The sequence below is a fragment of the Thalassophryne amazonica genome, chromosome 10 (assembly GCF_902500255.1).
Source record: "Thalassophryne amazonica chromosome 10, fThaAma1.1, whole genome shotgun sequence".
In the NCBI taxonomy this organism is placed as follows: Eukaryota; Metazoa; Chordata; class Actinopteri; order Batrachoidiformes; family Batrachoididae; genus Thalassophryne; species Thalassophryne amazonica.
Genome location: NC_047112.1, coordinates 8,482,488 through 8,505,429, shown reverse-complemented (window position 1 = coordinate 8,505,429; position 22,942 = coordinate 8,482,488). Strand labels below are relative to the sequence as shown.

Genomic DNA, 22,942 nt, shown 5'->3' with positions numbered 1-22,942 from the left:
GGGAGCAAAACTGCCTCACCAAAGGCAATATCCATTAAAACCTCAGGCTATTGAAGGCATAAAACCAGTAATTAAGGGACTAATGGCAGCTGGAGTTTTAATAAAAACTGCAAGCCCATGCAATACTCCTATCTATCCTATCCCTAAAAACAATACCAAAGAGTATCGCCTGGTACATGATCTGCGTCCTATCAATGCAATAATAGAAATGGATGCACCTATAGTACCTGATCCGCATACTATACTATCAAGCATCCCTGCTGGAGCAAAATGGTACACAGTAATCGATCTGTGTTCAGCCTATTTCAGTGTGCCTGTGCACCCAGATTCACAACATTTGTTTGCATTCACATTTCTGGGACAACAGCTAACGTATACACGGCTACCTCAGGGACTGAACCTGTCCCCAGCCATCTTTAACAAAGTCCTGGCTGAAGATTTACAACACCTTGACATACCCAGTACATTGGTGCAATATATGGATGATCTCCTTATTGCATCAGAGACTCAAGAACAGTGTGAAAAAGATTCATTAATTGTATTGCATGCATTGGCAGATGGATGTCATAAAGTAAGTAAGGACAAATTGCAGTTCTGCAAACAACAAGTAGAATACTTGGGAAGACAGTTGTGTGGGACCACGCAATGTATAGCCCCAAGACAAGTGGAGGCTATAATCAAGGCTCCCAAACCCCAAACAGTGGGACAGATGCTTTCATTCCTTGGGATGGCAGGGTGCAGTCGGCCGTGGATTTGTGATTATGCTATAAAAACTGCACCTTTGCGTGCCATGATTAGAGCAGTGGGGCAAACAAGCAATGCAGCTCTCCTCGTCTGGACAGATGAGGCAACGGGAGCTTTTGAGGCCCTAAAAACAGACATGCAATCTGCTCCCGCGTTAGGTAACCCAGATTATGGGAAACCTTTCCATTTGTATGTTACTGAAAAAGCTGGATATGCTTGTGCTGTACTAATGCAGGAAACAAATGAAGGAAAACAACCATTGGCCTATTATAGTACAAAGCTTGACAACATTGAAACAGGATTGTCACCATGCTATCAGGGTCTAGCAGCAGCTACCTTTGCATTTCAAAAAGCATCATCCATAATCATGGGACATGCAGTAACGTTGTACACGTCGCATCAGTTACATGCCCTGCTAACCAGTCAACGTTTTGTCTTAACACAAGCTAGACGCACTGGATATGAAGTTGTGTTGTCCGCTCCAGAAATAACAATACAACGTTGTCACACGGTGAATCCCGCCACCAAATTGACCACACCGTTAGATGGTACTCCACATAACTGTGTGGCAGAGACAGAGAAATTTTTGAGAGCCAGCCATTTGTATAATCACGCCATAGATGCAGATCTAACCCTGTTCGTGGATGGCTCATGCTTTCGGGATGCCGCGGGATTGCATGCGGGTATGGGGATTGTTAAACTAAACACGGATGGCGAGACCTTTGAATTACTGGAGTCCCAAGGAATTGATCAGCCTTGTTCAGCCCAACTGGCAGAAACCAAAACCTTAACTATGGCTTGCCAGATAGCTAAAGATCAACGTGTTAATATTTACACAGACTCAGCCTACGCTTATGGCGTATGTCATATACATGCAAACATTTGGAAACAAAGGGGATTCCTGAGAGCAGATGGCACCCCTGTCACTCATGGAGAAGCAATTTCCCAACTGTTACAAGCTCTCCAATTACCGTCTGAGGTAGCCATCATTAAATGTGCAGGTCATCAAAAGAATAATAACATCATAGCTCAAGGTAACAACCTAGCAGATGACGCAGCTCGCAAAGGAGCACAAGGGGAAAATATGTTTCCCCTGCTAACCATCCAAGATTGTGCCCCACTGGTTTCACTTGACGCACTGATAGTGACTCAAAGTAGGGCCAGTGGAGAAGAAAAACGAATGTGGGCTAAACGAGGCGCTATTGAGACACGTAGTCAGGGGCCAGCGGACAAGCTGTGGCCCAGTAGTCATGGACATTTTGTGTTACCCACCAATTTATTACGACATGCAATCATTTGGGCCCACGGACCTGATCATTGTTCGCGGGTCCAAATTATGAACAAACTAAAAGCTGTCTGGTGGTCACCATATATGGCAGCTACAGTGGACCGTTTGTTGAATGAGTGTGAGGTATGTGCACAGTACAATGTCCGGAAATCATTCACAGCCCCTTTAGCCCACATTCCGGTCCCTGATGGGCCATTCAGACATCTTATGATGGATTTCATAGACATGGGAGCTGAAAACCGAGTTAAACGAATGAGATATGTTTTAGTAGTGATATGCAGATTCAGCCGATGGATTGAGGCAGTAGCCTTTGCAAATCAAGACCATAAAACGGTAGCCAAATTCCTGTGCCGAGACATCTTTCCAAGATTTGGCATTCCAGATACTATCTCATCTGACAACGGTAGGGCTTTTGTAGCCAAGGTTACACAAGAAACATTCAAACAATTGGGTATCAAACAGAAATTTGGGTGTGTTTATCACCCTCAATCAAATGGGGCAGTGGAACGGGCTAATGGCATTTTAAAGAACAAACTAGCAAAAATCATAGCAGACAGCAATGGCAAACTAACCTGGCTGGATGCGTTGCCGCTTGCTTTATTGTCAATGCGCTCACAAACTAACCGACTAACCCATTTGACACCATTTGAAGCTCTTACAGGTCGGCCGATGCCTATTCCATACCTGAGAGGACCCTACGAAGGACCATCGCTGGAGCAGCTACAAGACGAATGGCATAATTATCTGAGACAGTTAACCCAAATACAGAAAAACTATCTTTTTGCAGGTCAAAGGTGCTACAGAAGACAGAGAAGCAGAGATTCCACTTGAAAATCAGACCATCCAGCCTGGTGATCTGGTTTATGTCAAAGTGTTCAAAAAGAAGTGGGACAGGCCCCGCCGAGAAGGTCCTTTTAAAGTTATTCTTGCCTCACGTACAGCAGTCAGAGTAGACGGTAAGGACACTTGGTTCCATTTAAACCACTGCTGTAGGGTTGGTGGCCCTGCGGCCTCGGCAAGCTCGTCTTGGCAGAGCCGCCAGGCCAAGGGGGGAAGCAAGAGAAGCCAGAGACCCTACAGCAGCACCGAGGGATGGCCACGCCTCCCTGCAGCCAGAAGCAGCACCGAGGGAAGGCCACGCCTCCCTGCAGCCAGGCGAACACCGACCAAGGCGCTCACAGAGACTGATTGAACAAAGACGACGCACAGCTTCAGAGAGTAGTGGATCCCTGCCAGATAGAGCAGCGACAGACTCAGATGCAGACTCAGAAACAACTGGAGACGCAGGCCAACAGACAGACAGAGATACAGACCGACAGATAGACAGGCCACAGGAGACATCAGACTCGGACAGCAACTCAGTAGATTTACCGACAGAAGAACCGCAGGAAGTACAACCCAGACAAAGCACAGATACACCACACATCCCTAGTGACAGCTCATCTAGCGACGGCTCACTCAGTAGCACATCTAGTAGCACATCTCAACAGTCATCAGAGCAATGATTAAGGAATTAGTCAAGGGATTGTCCACACTACTGGTGGTCAGTATGGGAGAAAATAGACATCCAAAACATACAACGGACTGTGCCGTGGCCATGGCCGCAATAGCAACTAAACAAGGCATTCTAAACACAGGAAAAACATATAATTTGGTATACATTAAATCAAAAGCCTACAAGAACATAGGAATACAGGGAAAGCTGGGGGATTACATATTAGGCGAAGCCATTAGCATCAAATGTGAAGAGGAGGGAACACTCAACATAGAGGTAATTTGTGATAAAAGAGGATGCAGGGAAACCAAGCAAGACATAACTGTTACAGTACATGAAGCCACAAAATGGGTAAAAATCAAACCAAGGAAAAAGAGGACAATTAGAAGCCTAGAAACAAGCAGTCACTTAGGGAGATGGGATCCCAGTACAGACCTAGCCCGCACACAAGGGTTGAAGACCAATTTATTTTACCAGTGGTTGAAATTTTCAGCTAGGCAGATCAGTGAAAAGCCTTGCATAGCCTGTCACCGGAAGGGTGTGATACCTCAGGCTAAACCCCTACCTGATATCAACAACTGTTATAGGAGTCCCCAACATAACTCAGACCAAGCAGAGTGCTATACACATTGTGTTATGAAAATGGCAGTAGGGGACGAAAAATATGCTGCCGACAGTAAACATTGTCCAGTGCCTCTAAGTACAGAAGGAACCGTTCCACCTATGATTAAGATAGAGAAAGGGATGATACACCCATTTTGTATAGCTAAAGGCTTAGTAGCATAATACATAAGCGATTGGCAGGTAGGGACGACCCAGTCAAAACACCACATACAGTGTATGCAAAAGCAGCAAGAATATAAACCGGCCAAAGCATCATGGAACATTACCATATGTCACACCCTGCCTGCAGCAGGCATACAGTGTGAACAAATAGTACCGGCCACAGGGGGGTCTGTAATTGGACTGAATCTCACCCATGCTTCATGGGTATCTACTCCAAATTTAGCTAAGGGAACGGTACCCTTAGCTGACATCTTTTGGATATGCGGACAAAAAAGGAAACTCCTGTCATCGCTGTCCCCGAATTGGAAAGGCCTTTGTGCTCCCGTGATGCTCACAGGAGCAATAACAGTAATTGAAATGCCAAATTCAATACAACCCATGCCACAGAAACTTCGTAAGAAAAGAGGAATAATGACATTTAAAACAGACTACAACGTCACAGTAAGAGACGGGATACCAGAAGGGATACCCCGACAATTAGAAGCCATAGACAGTAGCAGAGTTAAAGCAGATGAAGACGCGGATAAATGGGGATGGGCATTGGCTCTGTTCGGGGTTACTCCAAAAATCCGTTCTAGGTTCCAGGAGGTGCAGTGGATTAATTACTTGTGGTATAATCAACAAAGATATTTGAATTGGACATTGGCAGCTGTAGGAGCCTTAACCGAACAACTGCACGCCACCTCGCTAATGACAATGCAAAATAGATTAGCTATCGAGATGATGATGGCTGATGAACAAGGAGTTTGTATTATGATCAAAGCCACCGAATGTTGCACAGCTATTCCCATGCATACAGGGGAAGATGGAAATTTGACAGAGCTCTTAACCACACTTGAAGAGATGCAACAGGAACTATTAAGTAACTCCATAGGAGGGAGAAATGAAACTGACGATTCTGGATACATCGTAGGGAATGGAGTGAATATTGGCCCACTATTTACATTATTTGGGGCTCTAAGGAGAGGTTGGATATCATGGAAAGACTGGTTATATCAGATAGGTGTAATCTTGGCACTAACAGGGGTGGCGGTCTTGCTGGTAATATGTTGTGGTATTCCCTTGATAAAATTTCTGGTCAATAAATTGATTACATCCACAGTAGGACAGCTCCCACTGTTAGCCGTCCGAGCTCTAGAAGAAAGCACAAACGAAATAGACAGAGAACCAGAATATATGGAAATGGATGAAATACCAATTATCCTCCCCGACAGCCCCCAGCTACCTAATATTGTGGCGTATACCCCAGATAGGGAGGACTGGGATGGACCGTGCTTGGTGATATTGTAGACGAGGAAGAAGACATGCACGCACATTTACATTCACACACATGCACCCACAACAATGAGGGATAGGATAGACAGTATCTGAAAGAATGACATGGAGCTGTAATAATGAACGTATATGTATATTAATAGGACACAGGAGTATGGCTGAGAGACCAGACTCCCCTGATCAGGGACTTATGCCTGATCTGCCTCTATCAAGTCTGATTGGACTCTCAGAACTGTTTGGAGAAGAGGATATACTGGAGGGACGGTCGAGCCATGATTGGTCGCCACAGCCGCCATCCATCCAGCAGCTAAACCAGTTGGCAACAGAAAGATCCTCATCGTTCCAGCACCTGGCGATGACGGCTTCACAGAATCTGCCTACAGCAAGAGTCGGCCCGAGGACTCCACCATCATCTGAAGGACCCTTTGGACTCGGGAACACACCCCTTCCGCAGATGCCATGAAGACAGTCACATGTGCCAGTGGCTTGCCTCTACTGGTGGTTGGCTCTCACTGCGGTATTGTATCACTTCCTGTTCCGGAGCACAGCGGTGTTTTTCTGTATCTATTAGCTGTTTAATCTGCGCAGTTAGATTGATCTAGTTATCTAGATTACGATTTGTTTCCCAGTGTAATCTTTACGTGCCTTAACTAAAGCACTCCTTCTGCTGAATCACCTCTAAATTATTTACACATTATTCACTTTGCGTGTTTTTAGGAATCCGCTAGCTTAGCATAGCTACTAGCTCTTAGCCGATTTAGCATGGCGGCTTCTCCTGTCTCTCCCGCACTTTTCTGCTCTGGGTGTGAAATGTTTAGTTATTCCTCGGCCTCCTTTAGCAGTAATGGTACTTGTAATAAGTGTAGCTTATTCGTAGCTTTGGAGGCCAGGCTGGGCGAATTGGAGACTCGGCTCCGCACCGTGGAAAATTCTACAGCTAGCCAGGCCCCTGTAGTCGGTGCGGACCAAGGTAGCTTAGCCGCCATTAGTTACCCCCTGGCAGATCCCGAGCAGCCGGGAAAGCAGGCCGACTGGGTGACTGTGAGGAGGAAGCGTAGCCCTAAACAGAAGCCCCGTGTACACCGCCAACCCGTTCACATCTCTAACCGTTTTTCCCCACTCGACGACACACCCGCCGAGGATCAAACTCTGGTTATTGGCGACTCTGTTTTGAGAAATGTGAAGTTAGCGACACCAGCAACCATATTCAATTGTCTTCCGGGGGCCAGAGCAGGCGACATTGAAGGAAATTTGAAACTGCTGGCTAAGGCTAAGCGTAAATTTGGTAAGATTGTAATTCACGTCGGCAGTAATGACACCCGGTTACGCCAATCGGAGGTCACTAAAATTAACATTAAATCGGTGTGTAACTTTGCAACAACAATGTCGGACTCTGTAGTTTTCTCTGGGCCCCTCCCCAATCGGACCGGGAGTGACATGTTTAGCCGCATGTTCTCCTTGAATTGCTGGCTGTCTGAGTGGTGTCCAAAAAATGAGGTGGGCTTCATAGATAATTGGCAAAGCTTCTGGGGAAAACCTGGTCTTGTTAGGAGAGACGGCATCCATCCCACTTTGGATGGAGCAGCTCTCATTTCTAGAAATCTGGCCAATTTTCTTAAATCCTCCAAACCGTGACTATCCAGGGTTGGGACCAGGAAGCAGAGTTGTAGTCTTACACACCTCTCTGCAGCTTCTCTCCCCCTGCCATCCCCTCATTACCCCATCCCCGTAGAGACGGTGCCTGCTCCCAGACTATCAACCAGCAAAAATCTATTTAAGCATAAAAATTCAAAAAGAAAAAATAATATAGCACCTTCAACTGCACCACAGACTAAAACAGTTAAATGTGGTCTATTAAACATTAGGTCTCTCTCTTCTAAGTCCCTGTTGGTAAATGATATAATAACTGATCAACATATTGATTTATTCTGCCTAACAGAAACCTGGTTACAGCAGGATGAATATGTTAGTTTAAATGAGTCAACACCCCCGAGTCACACTAACTGTCAGAATGCTCGTAGCACGGGCCGGGGCGGAGGATTAGCAGCAATCTTCCATCCCAGCTTATTAATTAATCAAAAACCCAGACAGAGCTTTAATTCATTTGAAAGCTTGTCTCTTAGTCTTGTCCATCCAAATTGGAAGTCCCAAAAACCAGTTTTATTTGTTATTATCTATCGTCCACCTGGTCGTTACTGTGAGTTTCTCTGTGAATTTTCAGACCTTTTGTCTGACTTAGTGCTTAGCTCAGATAAGATAATTATAGTGGGCGATTTTAACATCCATACAGATGCTGAGAATGACAGCCTCAACACTGCATTTAATCTATTATTAGACTCTATTGGCTTTGCTCAAAAAGTAAATGAGTCCACCCACCACTTTAATCATATCTTAGATCTTGTTCTGACTTATGGTATGGAAATAGAAGACTTAACAGTATTCCCTGAAAACTCCCTTCTGTCTGATCATTTCTTAATAACATTTACATTTACTCTGATGGACTACCCAGCAGTGGGGAATAAGTTTCATTACACTAGAAGTCTTTCAGAAAGCGCTGTAACTAGGTTTAAGGATATGATTCCTTCTTTATGTTCTCTAATGCCATATACCAACACAGTGCAGAGTAGCTACCTAAACTCTGTAAGGGAGATAGAGTATCTCGTCAATAGTTTTACATCCTCATTGAAGACAACTTTGGATGCTGTAGCTCCTCTGAAAAAGAGAGCTTTAAATCAGAAGTGTCTGACTCCGTGGTATAACTCACAAACTCGTAGCTTAAAGCAGATAACCCGTAAGTTGGAGAGGAAATGGCGTCTCACTAATTTAGAAGATCTTCACTTAGCCTGGAAAAAGAGTCTGTTGCTCTATAAAAAAAAGCCCTCCATAAAGCTAGGACATCTTTCTACTCATCACTAATTGAAGAAAATAAGAACAACCCCAGGTTTCTTTTCAGCACTGTAGCCAGGCTGACAAAGAGTCAGAGCTCTATTGAGCTGAGTATTCCATTAACTTTAACTAGTAATGACTTCATGACTTTCTTTGCTAACAAAATTTTAACTATTAGAGAAAAAATTACTCATAACCATCCCAAAGACGTATCGTTATCTTTGGCTGCTTTCAGTGATGCCGGTATTTGGTTAGACTCTTTCTCTCCGATTGTTCTGTCTGAGTTATTTTCATTAGTTACTTCATCCAAACCATCAACATGTTTATTAGACCCCATTCCTACCAGGCTGCTCAAGGAAGCCCTACCATTATTTAATGCTTCGATCTTAAATATGATCAATCTATCTTTGTTAGTTGGCTATGTACCACAGGCTTTTAAGGTGGCAGTAATTAAACCATTATTTAAAAAGCCATCACTTGACCCAGCTATCTTAGCTAATTATAGGCCAATCTCCAACCTTCCTTTTCTCTCAAAAATTCTTGAAAGGGTAGTTGTAAAACAGCTAACTGATCATCTGCAGAGGAATGGTCTATTTGAAGAGTTTCAGTCAGGTTTTAGAATTCATCATAGTACAGAAACAGCATTAGTGAAGGTTACAAATGATCTTCTTATGGCCTCGGACAGTGGACTCATCTCTGTGCTTGTTCTGTTAGACCTCAGTGCTGCTTTTGATACTGTTGACCATAAAATTTTATTACAGAGATTAGAGCATGCCATAGGTATTAAAGGCACTGCGCTGCGGTGGTTTGAATCATATTTGTCTAATAGATTACAATTTGTTCATGTAAATGGGGAATCTTCTTCACAGACTAAAGTTAATTATGGAGTTCCACAAGGTTCTGTGCTAGGACCAATTTTATTCACTTTATACATGCTTCCCTTAGGCAGTATTATTAGATGATATTGCTTAAATTTTCATTGTTACGCAGATGATACCCAGCTTTATCTATCCATGAAGCCAGAGGACACACACCAATTAGCTAAACTGCAGGATTGTCTTACAGACATAAAGACATGGATGACCTCTAATTTCCTGCTTTTAAACTCAGATAAAACTGAAGTTATTGTACTTGGCCCCACAAATCTTAGAAACATGGTGTCTAACCAGATCCTTACTCTGGATGGCATTACCCTGACCTCTAGTAATACTGTGAGAAATCTTGGAGTCATTTTTGATCAGGATATGTCATTCAAAGCGCATATTAAACAAATATGTAGGACTGCTTTTTTGCATTTACGCAATATCTCTAAAATCAGAAAGGTCTTGTCTCAGAGTGATGCTGAAAAACTAATTCATGCATTTATTTCCTCTAGGCTGGACTATTGTAATTCATTATTATCAGGTTGTCCTAAAAGTTCCCTAAAAAGCCTTCAGTTAATTCAAAATGCTGCAGCTAGAGTACTGACGGGGACTAGAAGGAGAGAGCATATCTCACCCATATTGGCCTCTCTTCATTGGCTTCCTGTTAATTCTAGAATAGAATTTAAAATTCTTCTTCTTACTTATAAGGTTTTGAATAATCAGGTCCCATCTTATCTTAGGGACCTCGTAGTACCATATCACCCCAATAGAGCGCTTCGCTCTCAGACTGCAGGCTTACTTGTAGTTCCTAGGGTTTGTAAGAGTAGAATGGGAGGCAGAGCCTTCAGCTTTCAGGCTCCTCTCCTGTGGAACCAGCTCCCAATTCAGATCAGGGAGACAGACACCCTCTCTACTTTTAAGATTAGGCTTAAAACTTTCCTTTTTGCTAAAGCTTATAGTTAGGGCTGGATCAGGTGACCCTGAACCATCCCTTAGTTATGCTGCTATAGACGTAGACTGCTGGGGGGTTCCCATGATGCACTGTTTCTTTCTCTTTTTGCTCTGTATGCACCACTCTGCATTTAATCATTAGTGATCGATCTCTGCTCCCCTCCACAGCATGTCTTTTTCCTGGTTCTCTCCCTCAGCCCCAACCAGTCCCAGCAGAAGACTGCCCCTCCCTGAGCCTGGTTATGCTGGAGGTTTCTTCCTGTTAAAAGGGAGTTTTTCCTTCCCACTGTAGCCAAGTGCTTGCTCACAGGGGGTCGTTTTGACCGTTGGGGTTTTACATAATTATTGTATGGCCTTGCCTTACAATATAAAGCGCCTTGGGGCAACTGTTTGTTGTGATTTGGCGCTATATAAAAAAATTGATTGATTGATCTGCGTAACACAGATAAAGCTAAATGCATACACATAGATATCACATTGCAAAGTTATAAAAAGGGGACCCTTACACGGCGTGTTTGGAGATTTAGTAGTAAAGATGCACCATAGGGACCCCTTTTTCTTAAATTATAGCATGCCTCAAGAGACATGCATCGCCTAAATTTGGCGTCTGGCCAAAAAGGGCATTAGAAAACAAGCTGAAAAAGAAGAAAAACAAAGTGGAAAATGTTGAGAAATGGCCTATAATGAAAACCATTATATGATTGACTAAGGCAAATGACTTAAGGACGGACATGAAGGGAAACCATTTATTGTGTTTATCATTTAACTAGATATAGCTGTGCTAACCTTAGAATAGTTTCTTGATTGGTTGACTAAATAGTGGTAATGTAGGGGTTATTTGAGGCATTTAAAAAATAAATGTGTGACGCTTTAACAAAATAATATGTAGAACCAAGTATAATGGGTTGGAGCTTCTGGTTGAGTGAGACAATAGATGCCAGAAGATGATTGGTTGCACTAATGTCAATGTAATGCCTTTACTTTGCCATGATTAAGAGGTTGCTGTAACTTGTTTTATGTGGCCATTTTAAGTGCCTTGAATTACACCAAAACTCAATGTTTGAATGTCACCTTGCGTTGATATAATCCAGCTAATTGATCACCTTGTGCCTTAGTATGTAGGTTCACCTGCACTTAAATATATTTACCGTGTAAAGTATCACTTATATTCATATCCGCACCAGAGTTATCAGTAATTTGAGTGATGTGATTTTTTATTGCAATGCACAAATGAGGATGTCTTGTCAGTAAACAACCCAAGAGTATAGTTGATGTAATGGGACTCTTTCGAGTCCCAGAGGAGGGACTGTAGAAGAATTTTTAGGTCCTTATTTGAACTATGATGAACTATCAAGTGTCCTGATCTGAACTGTATGTCCTCTGGCTGAACTAGCAGGTGTTCAACCCCCAAAAAAAGGGCTCTATTAGTCATTCGGTCTGTCAGGGGCTTTCCAAGGCCTCTTAGGTGCTTTCCCGTAGGCCAGGTGCAGGGGGCCTCAGGCCAGCTGCACCTGTGGCCGGAGGTCTTTTAAAAAAATCAGTTGTAAATCCTTCAAGTTTTAATGGGAGCGTTTGTCACATTGAAATAATGGCCTAACACCTGCTTAGGGTTCACTAGAGGACGCTTCCAATAGAAAACCATGTCTTGGGAATAAAATAAATAAAAAAGTTGAAGGAGGAGCGATGCCCGCGGGTCTCCAATAAATAGATGAGCGCGGTCGTCACATATTCAGTCTCTCTAGAGGACTCAGTTTGTATAAGCTCTGTGTTGAAGGCTTAAATAAACTTAAAAACTCTGTGCATTTTATCTTGCTTAAGGCTGAATTATTCCAAAGTGTTGTGTCCTTTTCTAGCAAACCACTTGCAATTAGTTTGTGTTATCTAACAAAGACATCCTGAGACGATCAAAAGAAGGACCACGACACTTTCTTCCCTCTGCGAAATATAGTGAAGATTCGTCCCATCCTGTCTATGGCTGATGCTGATTCATGCTTTTATCTCTTCTAGACTGGACAACTGCAGTTTTCTGTTTTTTGGTTTACCAACGTCCAGCATTAGGGGTCTCCAAATGGTTCAAAATGCTGCAGCTAGACTTTTGACACAAAGCAGAAAGTTTGACCACATTACACCCATTTTGGCATCTCTTCACTGGCTTCCTGTCACAGTGAGATCAGATTTTAAGGTTCTGCTACTAACCTATAAAATTGTTCACAGACTGGCACCTCCCTACTTAGCTGACCTAATTAAACCTTACGTACCGGCCCGGGCTTTATGTTCTCAGGGTGCAGGGTGTTCCTAAGGTGAAAAAGAAGTCTGTGGGTCACAGAGCTTTCTCTTATCATGCCCCTGTTTTGTGGAATGATCTCCCTGCGTCAATAAAACAGTCAGATTCTGTAGAGACTTTCAAGTCCAGACTTAAGACGCACTTATCTTCTCTTTCCTATGGCTAGCATACTGGCATATTGTGTTACTGTGCTTAATTTTTTTTTTTTTTTTTTTTACTTTTCTTTACTCTTTTATTGTGCTTTTGTTAATCTTTTGATTCATTTCAGTCTTTGTAACATCCCATTCTGTTCCCGAAGCATCCTCACAGGTAGGACAAGGTCTTTGTCTAACCTGATGTAGTAGTTCGACTCCAGCTGCCCGTTGTCACTTCCTGCTCCCACACAAACTCCTTCCTGCTCCAGTAACCTCTGACAATAAAGTGCATCTGCCTGAACTCCTAAAGCCTGCAAATAAAAAAAAAAAAAAAAAAAAAAAAATCATACACACACCAGCCCACGCTCCCAGACATGACTTGAGGAGTCATTTCAACAAAATATATAAAAATATCTCAGAAACTGCAAAAAGTAAGAGTTATCATTTACACTTTTGCTATGAAGATAAATTTTGCCTTTAAAAAAAGGGGGATGGGATGTATTTAAAAGTCCAATCACAGCTTTGGCAAACTGATTTGCTTTTGTTGTTGTTTTACCCCGTGTGTCAAGGAAGTGGTGAGCAGGATCTTGTTTTCATTGGCATGTGTATCTGCGGACAAGATAACTCAAAAACAGCTGAATGGATTCCTTTCAAACGTGATGACAATATTACTTTGATATCTTTGATATCTCAAAGTAAATTGATTTTGGACAAAGGTCAAGGGAAACATGTTGTGAAAAACACCTTTTCTTGTATATCTTGACAACCAAGAAGCCTAGATGATTCAAACATGGTGGGAATATTACATGGATAGATAATAATAATAATAATGTTCTGCAGTGTGGGTCCAAAAGGAAACCATCTGTGCCACCAACCTTTGCTTCTTTTATGAACCAACATGGAAGCTGCAGACGGGCGAACGTGTAGATTCCCCCCATCGCTGGTCGACAGCTCATCCCTGGTAAAGTGTTCAGGAAGTCACAAGCCCGCTGAGCATTCTGGGACAGAGTCGTCTGACTAGAGACAAGCTCCTAAAAATGATGCACAGAAACAACCACACTGTAGCCATTTGTAGCCTGTTTGCGTGTTGCTTGATTCCTCTCAGGTCCTTTTGCTGCTTTCTACCAAACATGATATGACAGTGAAGGTTGAGTCCAAAATTGCTGTTAAAACATATAATTTTGGCAAAGGATGAGGTCAAGAAATTAGATATTCATCTAAATTTGGACAGTGTGGGATGCATTTAGATGGATTAAAGCGTGTTCCTGGAAAGATCAACCAGGGGTCAATCATTTGAGCGAAGATCAAGATCATTGGAGTGAAAATGCCACATTGCCACGGCCATTACTGTCTTCAAGCCCAGGTGTGCTCAGGTGTTAAGAACAGTTTGGCTTTTATGACTGCTAGTTCCTGAGCTTCCTGGTGACTCTTTGGTTCTTTAAGCTGCTGTGATGACATGACGTCATGTTGTTTGCTTACCTGTCTGTAGGTCTCATATGAAGGATCTCCAGGCATGGGAGGGTTAGCCAACAGTTCCAGAACAAGCTGTGGTAAGACGGGAGGAGAACTAAGACCTTTCAGAACTTTCAAATACGTCTTCACTGCTGGGTCCATGTTGATGGCTTCCAAGTAGCCTCCTCTCAGACAACACCTGCAGCCAGAGTGAGCACATGATAACGTGACAAATAATGATCTTAGCCCTCAAACATGACAAAGAAACTGTAGTCCTGGTCAGGATGACGGCACCCAAACTTAAGCACAACATTCATCTGTCCACAGCTATTGAACAACAGTAAAGAATATCCTAATATAGTGAAACAAAAGCACATATACATCACAGCAGTTAGCAGCACTGAAGCCCACCAAGAAGGTTCTGGTTTGAAGCCCACCAGTTATCCTTAAACTTCCAGTTAATCCACAAGTAGCCAGGTTTCACTTATAGATCTGCATTTCCATCAAACCTTTCCATCTGAAGTAGATGCTCAAGCCACTTTGCTAATCAGTTGAAATCACCTGGTGGAGTTGGTGGTTACAAAGAAAACCTGCCCCCTCTTGGGCCTTTCTAGAATCAGTTGCCACCTGTGCTCTAGACCATCACTTCACCAAAGTTATCACTTTTAATTAAATTGTGAAAAATGCTGGACAATCTCCAGTGACCTCTGTGAGCATTTAAGGCACATCGCTCCACAGAGACGGCACTCACTAAAGTGATGACCAATCTGTTGCTGGCTATGGATGCAGAATCAACCATGGATGTTACTGAAACATTCATATGCACAGTACAGACTATACAAGACTATTTTGTTTTCCACATTTGTGTTGTATTTGTGTTATTGACATTGTGTTTGTCTTTATTTCTGCCACTGTTGTGTTCAAGAAACAATTGGTTAATTCTACGGTAACGGTACTACAATCAGTTTTTCATCATAAACTAAAATATGGCTCGACTTTGCTGTCCTTGTAATTATCTTACCATAGAATTGCCCAGCTGTAACAATTACAAAACCTTGATATGAAACAAGAGTGATAATGTTAAAGAAACTCACTCTCCAAAGTGGGCACCGGATATGGAATGGAAAGACACCATCTCCACCATGTCTGAGTATTTTTGTCCCATCTCAAAGAGGACTTTCTTATAGGAAAGGAATGATCTTCCCTCTCCGTACACACTGCCCTGGTTCACCTATAGGGGGCACGACAAGGTGTGTCAGAAAAAGAGGCTGAAAAGGTGATGACAGTCATTTTTATAGTGTTGCTTATAACAACCTCATCAACCAATAGGAAGAGGCCCTCAGAGGCAGCAAATTTAATCACGTTCTCGATTGTCTTTCTCTCCTGCACATGACCTAATGGGACAAATCATTTTCAGGATACAGAGGAGACTTTGGAGAGGTCCATGTGGTGTTATTTTTTAATATTTTTGAACCTGTGGGGTTTCCTGGGTTGCTGATGTAAATTGCTCTTGGGTTGCAGCTCCCCCTAGCGGTCTTCAAGGCTAGGTGCAGCTTGTCCATATCAAGAGCCCAGTCTTGGTCCTCTCTCAGGTGGTAGGGCACCAAGGTCACCCCGACTTGATCCAAAAGCACAGGCAGAGTGTGTGGGCAGGGCACAGGGGTCAACACGCCTGTCTGATGCTCCGCCTCCTCACCTGTCAGCAGCTTCACAACTATCTTAACACACACAACAAAAATGAAAATTCAGCCACACTGTTTGTGCAAATCAGTCTTGCTTCTTGCCTCAGTTTGCAGGCAGACAAACCTTATCAGATGCTACTGTACTGTTGAACCTGAGGGAATTCTGCAGGCTGATCCTATGTCTTGTGCTCCAAAAGCTCTCTTTCTCTTCCAAGTGTGCAAAAGATGTTTGCAGGCTGCAGCTGTTCTTTTTTCCATAATTGTGAATAATATCCTTCATGACTTTGACAATAATTCTAACCCACAGTGGACACTCCCCATGTCCCTAAAACCGACGACTATCATGCCTGTTCCAAAAAATCTCTGATAACTCGTCTAAATGACAACCGACCAGTCACTCTCCTGTCATCACAAAGCATTTTGAACATTGAGTAACCACTCCCATCTGTGTTCCAACTTATCTAGACCAGGGGTGGACAGCAAGGGCCGAGACACTGCAGGTTTTCCTTGCAACCAATCACCTCACCAGGTGGGTTTGCTGATGAGCTTCTCCCCTCATCATAAACACCTGATAGTCAATGAAATCACCTGCTGAGGAGATTGGTATCAAGGAAAACCTGCAGTGTCTCAGCCCTTCATGGCACATGACTGCCCACCCCTGATCTCGACCAACATCAGTTTGCCTCCCAGGCAAACTGATTGAAGATGCCATCTCTCATTGCTGCCCTTTAGCACCTGAAAAGCCCAACACCTACATTAGGATGCTCGTTGTAGACTACAGATCTGCACAATAAAGTCTATGTGCTAGGATTAACTCCATCCATAGGCAACTGGTTACAGGACTTTCTCACCAACTGCCCCCAGTCTGTCGGGTTGGATATCCACACAGTTTCCATCCTGAGTACTGGTGTGCCACAGGGCTGTGTGCTAAGCCCACTCCTCTAAGCACTTTTCATCCATGACTGTCAACCCAAATGAAATATTAGTGTTAAATTTGTGGATGGTACGACTGTGATCGGGCTTGTATCAAACAACAATAAAGCTGCATAAAGCGAGGATGTTCAGCGCCTGACAACATGGTGTGACACAAACACCAAAAAGACCAAAGAAGTCACTGCAGACCTCTCACAGTCCATCAAAGTAGAGGCTACAGAGAGAAACCCCAGCTTCAAGTTTCTGGGAGTCACCATCACAGAGGACCCCTCCTGGACAAACAATATCTCAGTGGTAGCTAGCAAAGCACAACAACACCATTGCTTTGTGAGAAGCCAAAGGAAAACTAGCCTCCCTCAGAAGCTGTTGGTCCACTTTTATAGATACATTACAGACAGCATCCTGACAGCCTAGACCAGCAACTGCACCAAAACAAAACAAACAAAAAACCTGCAGTGTGTTGTAAGAACAAGAGCCTGACTGATATATCAGTTGCCCAGTAATATCAGACAATATGAGCCTTTCACAGACATATCGGTATCTGTGTTAAACAAGACCAAAAAAAAAAAATAGTTGTTGGAAATGATGTCATTAGGGCAGCACGGTGACTTAGTGGTCAGCACTGTTGCCTCACAGCAAGAAGGTCATGGGATCAATTCCCACATGTGACCTTTCTGTGTGGTGTTAACATGTTCTCCCCATGTTTGTATGGGTTCCCTCTGGGTGCTCCGGCTTCCTCCCACATCCAAAGACATGCCAATTAGATAGACTGGAAACTTTGAATTGTCCATATGTGTAAATGTGTTTGTTTGTCTTTATGCAGCCCTGTGACAGACTGGCGTCCTGTCCAGGGTGAACCCCACCTCATGACCTATGACTGTTGGGATAGGCTCCAGTAAGTGGTTGAAGATGAGTGAGTGAGTGAGTGAGTGAGTGAGTGAGTGAGTGAGTGAGTGAGTGAGTGAGTGAGTGAGTGAGTGAGTGAGTGAGTGAGTGAGTGAGTGAGTGAGTGAGTGAGTGAGTGAGTGAAATTATTTCATTATGTATTTTGTTCAGCAGAAGTCACTCCAACAGCATTGTAAACAATGCTGTCAAGCAAGGCTAGGACCCCATCACCCCTTGGCCACATGAGCTACAAGAGACAGAGGCAAACCGACCAGCTGTTGTTCATTTTCAGTCAGAGTGGGTGTTTTATAGCACCAACAGACAAGTGTCACTATGCTGCTGGGTAGGTGGGGCTAAAATGGATGACAAGTCTATTTTATGAAAATGCTGAATGATGCAATACTACAATCCTAATCTGGTTGTTGGATCTATTTGTAGTTATTTATAATAACATTCATGTTTAAAATATAAAATATTTCATGCATATACCTGAAAATATATCGATATCATAAACGTTTTGCTCCCTAAAGGTGGTATAATATCAGCCCCTCAAATAATCCCTATTGGTCAACGGCTACAAACACCATCAAGGATACCACTCATCCTAGACATAGTTTAAGCTCCTCCCATCAGGCAGGTGCTGTAAATCAATCCATACGCACAGATAAAGACTGTCGGACTGCAATAAACTCTGATATCTCCTCAGTCTGAGATAACGGCTCACTGGACGTCTACACTGTACACTTCATGTTGTACTGGTAATGTGTCATACTCTGTTTACCAACAGATGCAATAATAATAATAATAATAATAATACATGCTGTTGTACAATTATGCAGTAATAATCTGTTATGTGAACGTAACACTTTATACTGCATCATCCTCATATTCTGTTTTGTCACTTTTATTATTTTTCTTTTATGCCTTTGGACTTTACACACCTCTGGGGTTTTCACTAAAGTAATTTTGTTGTGTTAGAAAACAGCAGTAAAGTGCTTCAGTGTGATCTTTGTGTTACTGGATAACTTGACTCTGTAATTATGTTCTGTGAAGGAATAATTTAACTGTTCATAGTTTCAGTTCTGGCACAACTGCATTTTATGTCAACAATTTAAAATGTGCCCAAAAATAAAGTAAATGTATCAGTTTTTTTATATAATGACCAGACACTGAAAAAGGGGAAATACAGTGAGGAAAATAAGTATTTGAACACCCTGCAATTATGCAAGTTCTCCCACTTAGAAATCATGGAGGGGTCTGAAATTTTCATCTTAGGTTCATGTCCACTGTGAGAGATATAATCTAAAAAAAAAAAAAAAAAAATCCAGAAATCACAATGTATGATGTTTTAATAATTTATTTGTATGTTACTGCTGCAAATAAGTATTTGAACACCTGTGAAAATTAATGTTAATATTTGGTACAGTAGCATTTGTTTGCAAGTACAGAGGTCAAAGGTTTCCTGTAGAGATCTTGCATGGAATCCCAGACCGAGGGAGTCATCTTGTGTTTCTTCCACTTTCTAATAAATAATCATAACAGTTGTTGTCTTCTACCAAGCTGCTTGCCTGTTGTCCTGTAGTCCACCCCAGCCTTGTGCAGGTCTCCAGTTTTGTCCCTGGGGTCCTTAGACAGCTCTTTGGGCTTGGCTATGGTGGACAGGTTGGAGTGTGATTGATTGAGTGTGTGAACAGGTGTCTTTTATACAGGTAACAAATTCAAACAGGTGCAATTAATACAGGTAAAGAGTGCAGAATAAGAGGGCTTCTTAAAGAAAAATTAACAGGTCTGTGAGAGACAGAATTCTTGCTGGTTGGTAGGTGTTCAAATACTTATTTGCAGCAGTAACATACAAATAAATTATTTAAAAAATCATACATTGTGATTTCTGGATTTTTTTAGATTATGTCTTTCACAGTGGACATGCACCTAAGATGAAAATTTCAGACCCCTCCATGATTTCTAAGTGGGAGAACTTGCAAAACCGCAGGGTGTTCAAATACTTATTTTCCTCACTGTAATTTAAGGTTCCAGCTATATCATAAATATACTTTGAGGGGAAAAAATGAATAAATGTAGGTATAACAAATTAGACCCTTTTGAAAAGTTTATCCAACTTTCAACATGTCCAAAGTTACTGTGCAACAAACAGTTTTTATATAGACAAATAAAAAGTAGATGGAAAACATACAAATGATACAATTGTTACACTTTGATAAGTGCACTGTAACTTATCAATTTTACAGCCATTTTCTTCTTTTAACAAGTCTCCTGAAAATTTACAAGTCAGTGAATTTGTCTTGCACTCCATTTACATTATTAAAAAACATCAGGTGTGTTACTGGAGTGTGGCACCTGAAGAACACCTGAGGGCTGAAACGCTCATGGAGCCAAAGCATGTGACACTTTTAAGTTGACTTCCACAGATCAGCACCTTCAAGGTGAAAAACCGGCGTCCCCATTGCAGAGTGCTAAAATATGTGACTTATTCTCCATCTATAGAGACAATCTGCAACTTCCTAGAAAGGCTTTGGAGTGTGTGCAGAGGTATATGAATTTAATGTATGTTTATGCTGCAGGCAAACCATAAGAAAGTCCAAAGGCCACGTGGTATCGAGCAAAAAAACCCAGCAGAACCAAAATCACCACAGAGGCAGGGGAGAAACAATGGGTAGATTGGAACAGTATTCAGAGGAAGGAACACAACAGTGAGCTCAAAAACCATGAAAGCTTTCCTACCTTATGTCCGCTCAAAGTTTTGAGCACTCACAAAACATTCCGATGGACTCGTCAGAATTCAGCTGACAAGGAATGCATTTAACAAATGAGAAAAGGATGTGAACAAAAACATGAATGGATATCAAAATTTCATATATGTTTCCTCAATCCCTCATAGTGTGACAGACAATCTTCTCACCATTAAAGCCTTCAGAGAGCCCGGATAGATCACTATATCGTCTGTGTATGAAGGCACTCCATCGTCTCGCCTGGTGATGAACTCTGCAATGCTTTGGTGGACGTACGGTAGACCACAGGGCAAGGTACTGTAGGAACCTGTCACCAAGACAAAGGACAAATCAGACTGTTTGCAGGACCTACGGGATCATTATGTAAAGGTCTGTGGTCAGCTCAGCTTCATCCTCACCCACACTTCCTCCGGGACATTCCTGAAGAAGCCGCTGTGCTCTCAACCTGACGTCCAGAGGAAAGTTCTCATCTCCGAGGAGATCAGAGTACAGACACGCTGCCAGAACCTGAGAAAAAGTACCCAGAATGTTCCAGAGGGACACAGTGTGCCGCTGTTAGACCAGTCATACCGTACAGGTAAAATCAGTTAAAGACCAACCTGTCGAACAAAGGTGAGTGGCGGCATCCCCGCCCGCTGAGGATCAGCTGAGCTGATGTCTATCACCTCCTTGAAGGGTGTCTGTGTTGCCTGGAGAGAACAGTCTTCGTTTTAGGTCAAAGCTGATCTTCAGTGCTTGACCCATCTTGATGGAATGATTGAGGGTCAGCCAAGGACAAAAAAAGGTCATTTCAAAGTCAAGGTCACAGGCCAAGGTCAAACATTTTGCTGCATGCTAATATACTGTGCAGGGGATAATCTCAATGGTTATTTTAAGGATTTGGTTAAAGAAACACTAATATTTACTACTAAAACCCAAATATGAAGTCAAATGCCTACTTTCTATTGGTTCATGACCTTTTGACTACACAGAAGCAGATAATACTGTATCATCCAATCAGTGAGAATTAATGTATCAATTTAATTTGCCAAGCGTAAGGGGCATATCCCTGTACTGGGATTGGTTGTCACTAATGCAGATGAATAAATTAACATTTTGATTCAAATCAGCATAATGGCAGAAAATGTTTAAATTCTATAGGATGTTTTGTGGATTCAAAATTATTGTTTCACCAGGTAAAACTAGAGTTATGTCAGGAAGGCCATCCGGCATAAAACTTGTGCCAAATCCCAGTGTGAATCTGGCTGTAGCCACCGTGGTGACCCCAAACAAATGGGAGCAGCAGAAAGGACAACAACAACTTTATGGATTCTAAATTATTATGAAATTAAACAAATGTTAAAAATGTTTGCATCAAGCCTGGTCTCCCTTAGTCTAGAACTCAGAGGAAAAGTAGAAATGAAAATGCAAAAGCAGATTTTAGTGACCTAAACTATTGAGACAATTTAATTTGCAGTGGTGGGCACAGTTCTGATAACTGATAATTATCGAAGATAATGTTTTCATTATCGGATTATCTTTTTAGATAACTTTAAAAACCATTATCGGACTAATTATCTTGCGATAACTTTTTTGTCCGATAACGTTTAGACCGATAACGTGGTAAATAAAGCTGAACAGCTACAAATATTTATAAAACTTAAAATCAGTTGAGCACCTACCTGTTGAATGTTTCGTATCTGATGTGTCGTTCTACCCTCTGCAAAACAGAGAAGAGCTGCTTTAAGAAGAAACCATTCTATCCTCTGCAAGCATAGGAGAACTGGTCCCGGGGGGGGGACTCATTTCTCTTAACCCCATACTGATATGCGGGCAATATCACCCAAGTCATCCCGAAGACATACATTTTTAACTTATGGTTCAACTTTTAACCAAACTAATGTCGGACAAGTTATTTAAATTAATGTCATGTCTGAAGTTTTATAAAGTGAAAATATCAGATATATATTTTAGTTTTACAGTAATGCACTAATTTTTAGGGTTTTAGTGTGGATATATGCTGTGCCCAGCAGTGCATTATGGTTAGGACAGGGTAATCTCAGTACGTTCACAACATGAGAAATGCATTTGACTCTGATCAGGCTCTACGGACAACAGCATTAAACTCTAGTGCCTAAAGCTCTCATGAATATATTCTCTGGGTTTATAGACGTTGTTATTGTGTCTGCATTTATTAAATTCCATGCATCTTAAATGTAGCAGACACGGATTATCTGGAATTTTGTTTTGGCAAGTTTTCAAGGTCTCTACTGCCATCTACTGGCCATTCGCCCTATTGACGTATCCAATAATCCCTTGCATGCCAGAGAGTCGCTGCAGTCAACAACATATAGAGAATCAACACAATGACAGTTGTAAATTAATATTATACTACAAAAATGTATTTTTTTATGCTTTTCGTCATGTTAATAAGAGACTGCTGCATGATACCCTGAAAACTTGCTAAAACAATTACAACAAATAGTCCATGTCTGTTACGTTTAATCTGCGTGGAATTTAATAAACGCAAACCGAATTTCAGACATATTATATATATT

The 22,942-nt window shown here is 42.1% G+C and overlaps 1 protein-coding gene across 1 annotated transcript in view; it reads right to left on the bottom strand.

Annotated features, from left to right (window-relative positions):
* The window catches only part of LOC117519438 (alanine aminotransferase 2-like), a 25,286-nt gene extending 4,177 nt beyond the window's left edge, over positions 1–21,109 (bottom strand). Inside the window, exons 1-9 of the mRNA XM_034180783.1 lie at positions 21,005–21,109; positions 20,804–20,912; positions 20,576–20,712; positions 15,633–15,876; positions 15,473–15,552; positions 15,253–15,389; positions 14,186–14,357; positions 13,582–13,737; positions 12,905–13,017 (exon numbers count right to left, since the gene is read on the bottom strand). Of these exons, the coding sequence (XP_034036674.1) occupies positions 12,905–13,017; positions 13,582–13,737; positions 14,186–14,357; positions 15,253–15,389; positions 15,473–15,552; positions 15,633–15,876; positions 20,576–20,712; positions 20,804–20,912; positions 21,005–21,031 (1,175 nt within the window). The 5' untranslated portion in view covers positions 21,032–21,109. The remainder of the gene's footprint in view (positions 1–12,904; positions 13,018–13,581; positions 13,738–14,185; positions 14,358–15,252; positions 15,390–15,472; positions 15,553–15,632; positions 15,877–20,575; positions 20,713–20,803; positions 20,913–21,004) is intronic.
* Between the last annotated feature and the right edge of the window lie 1,833 nt (positions 21,110–22,942).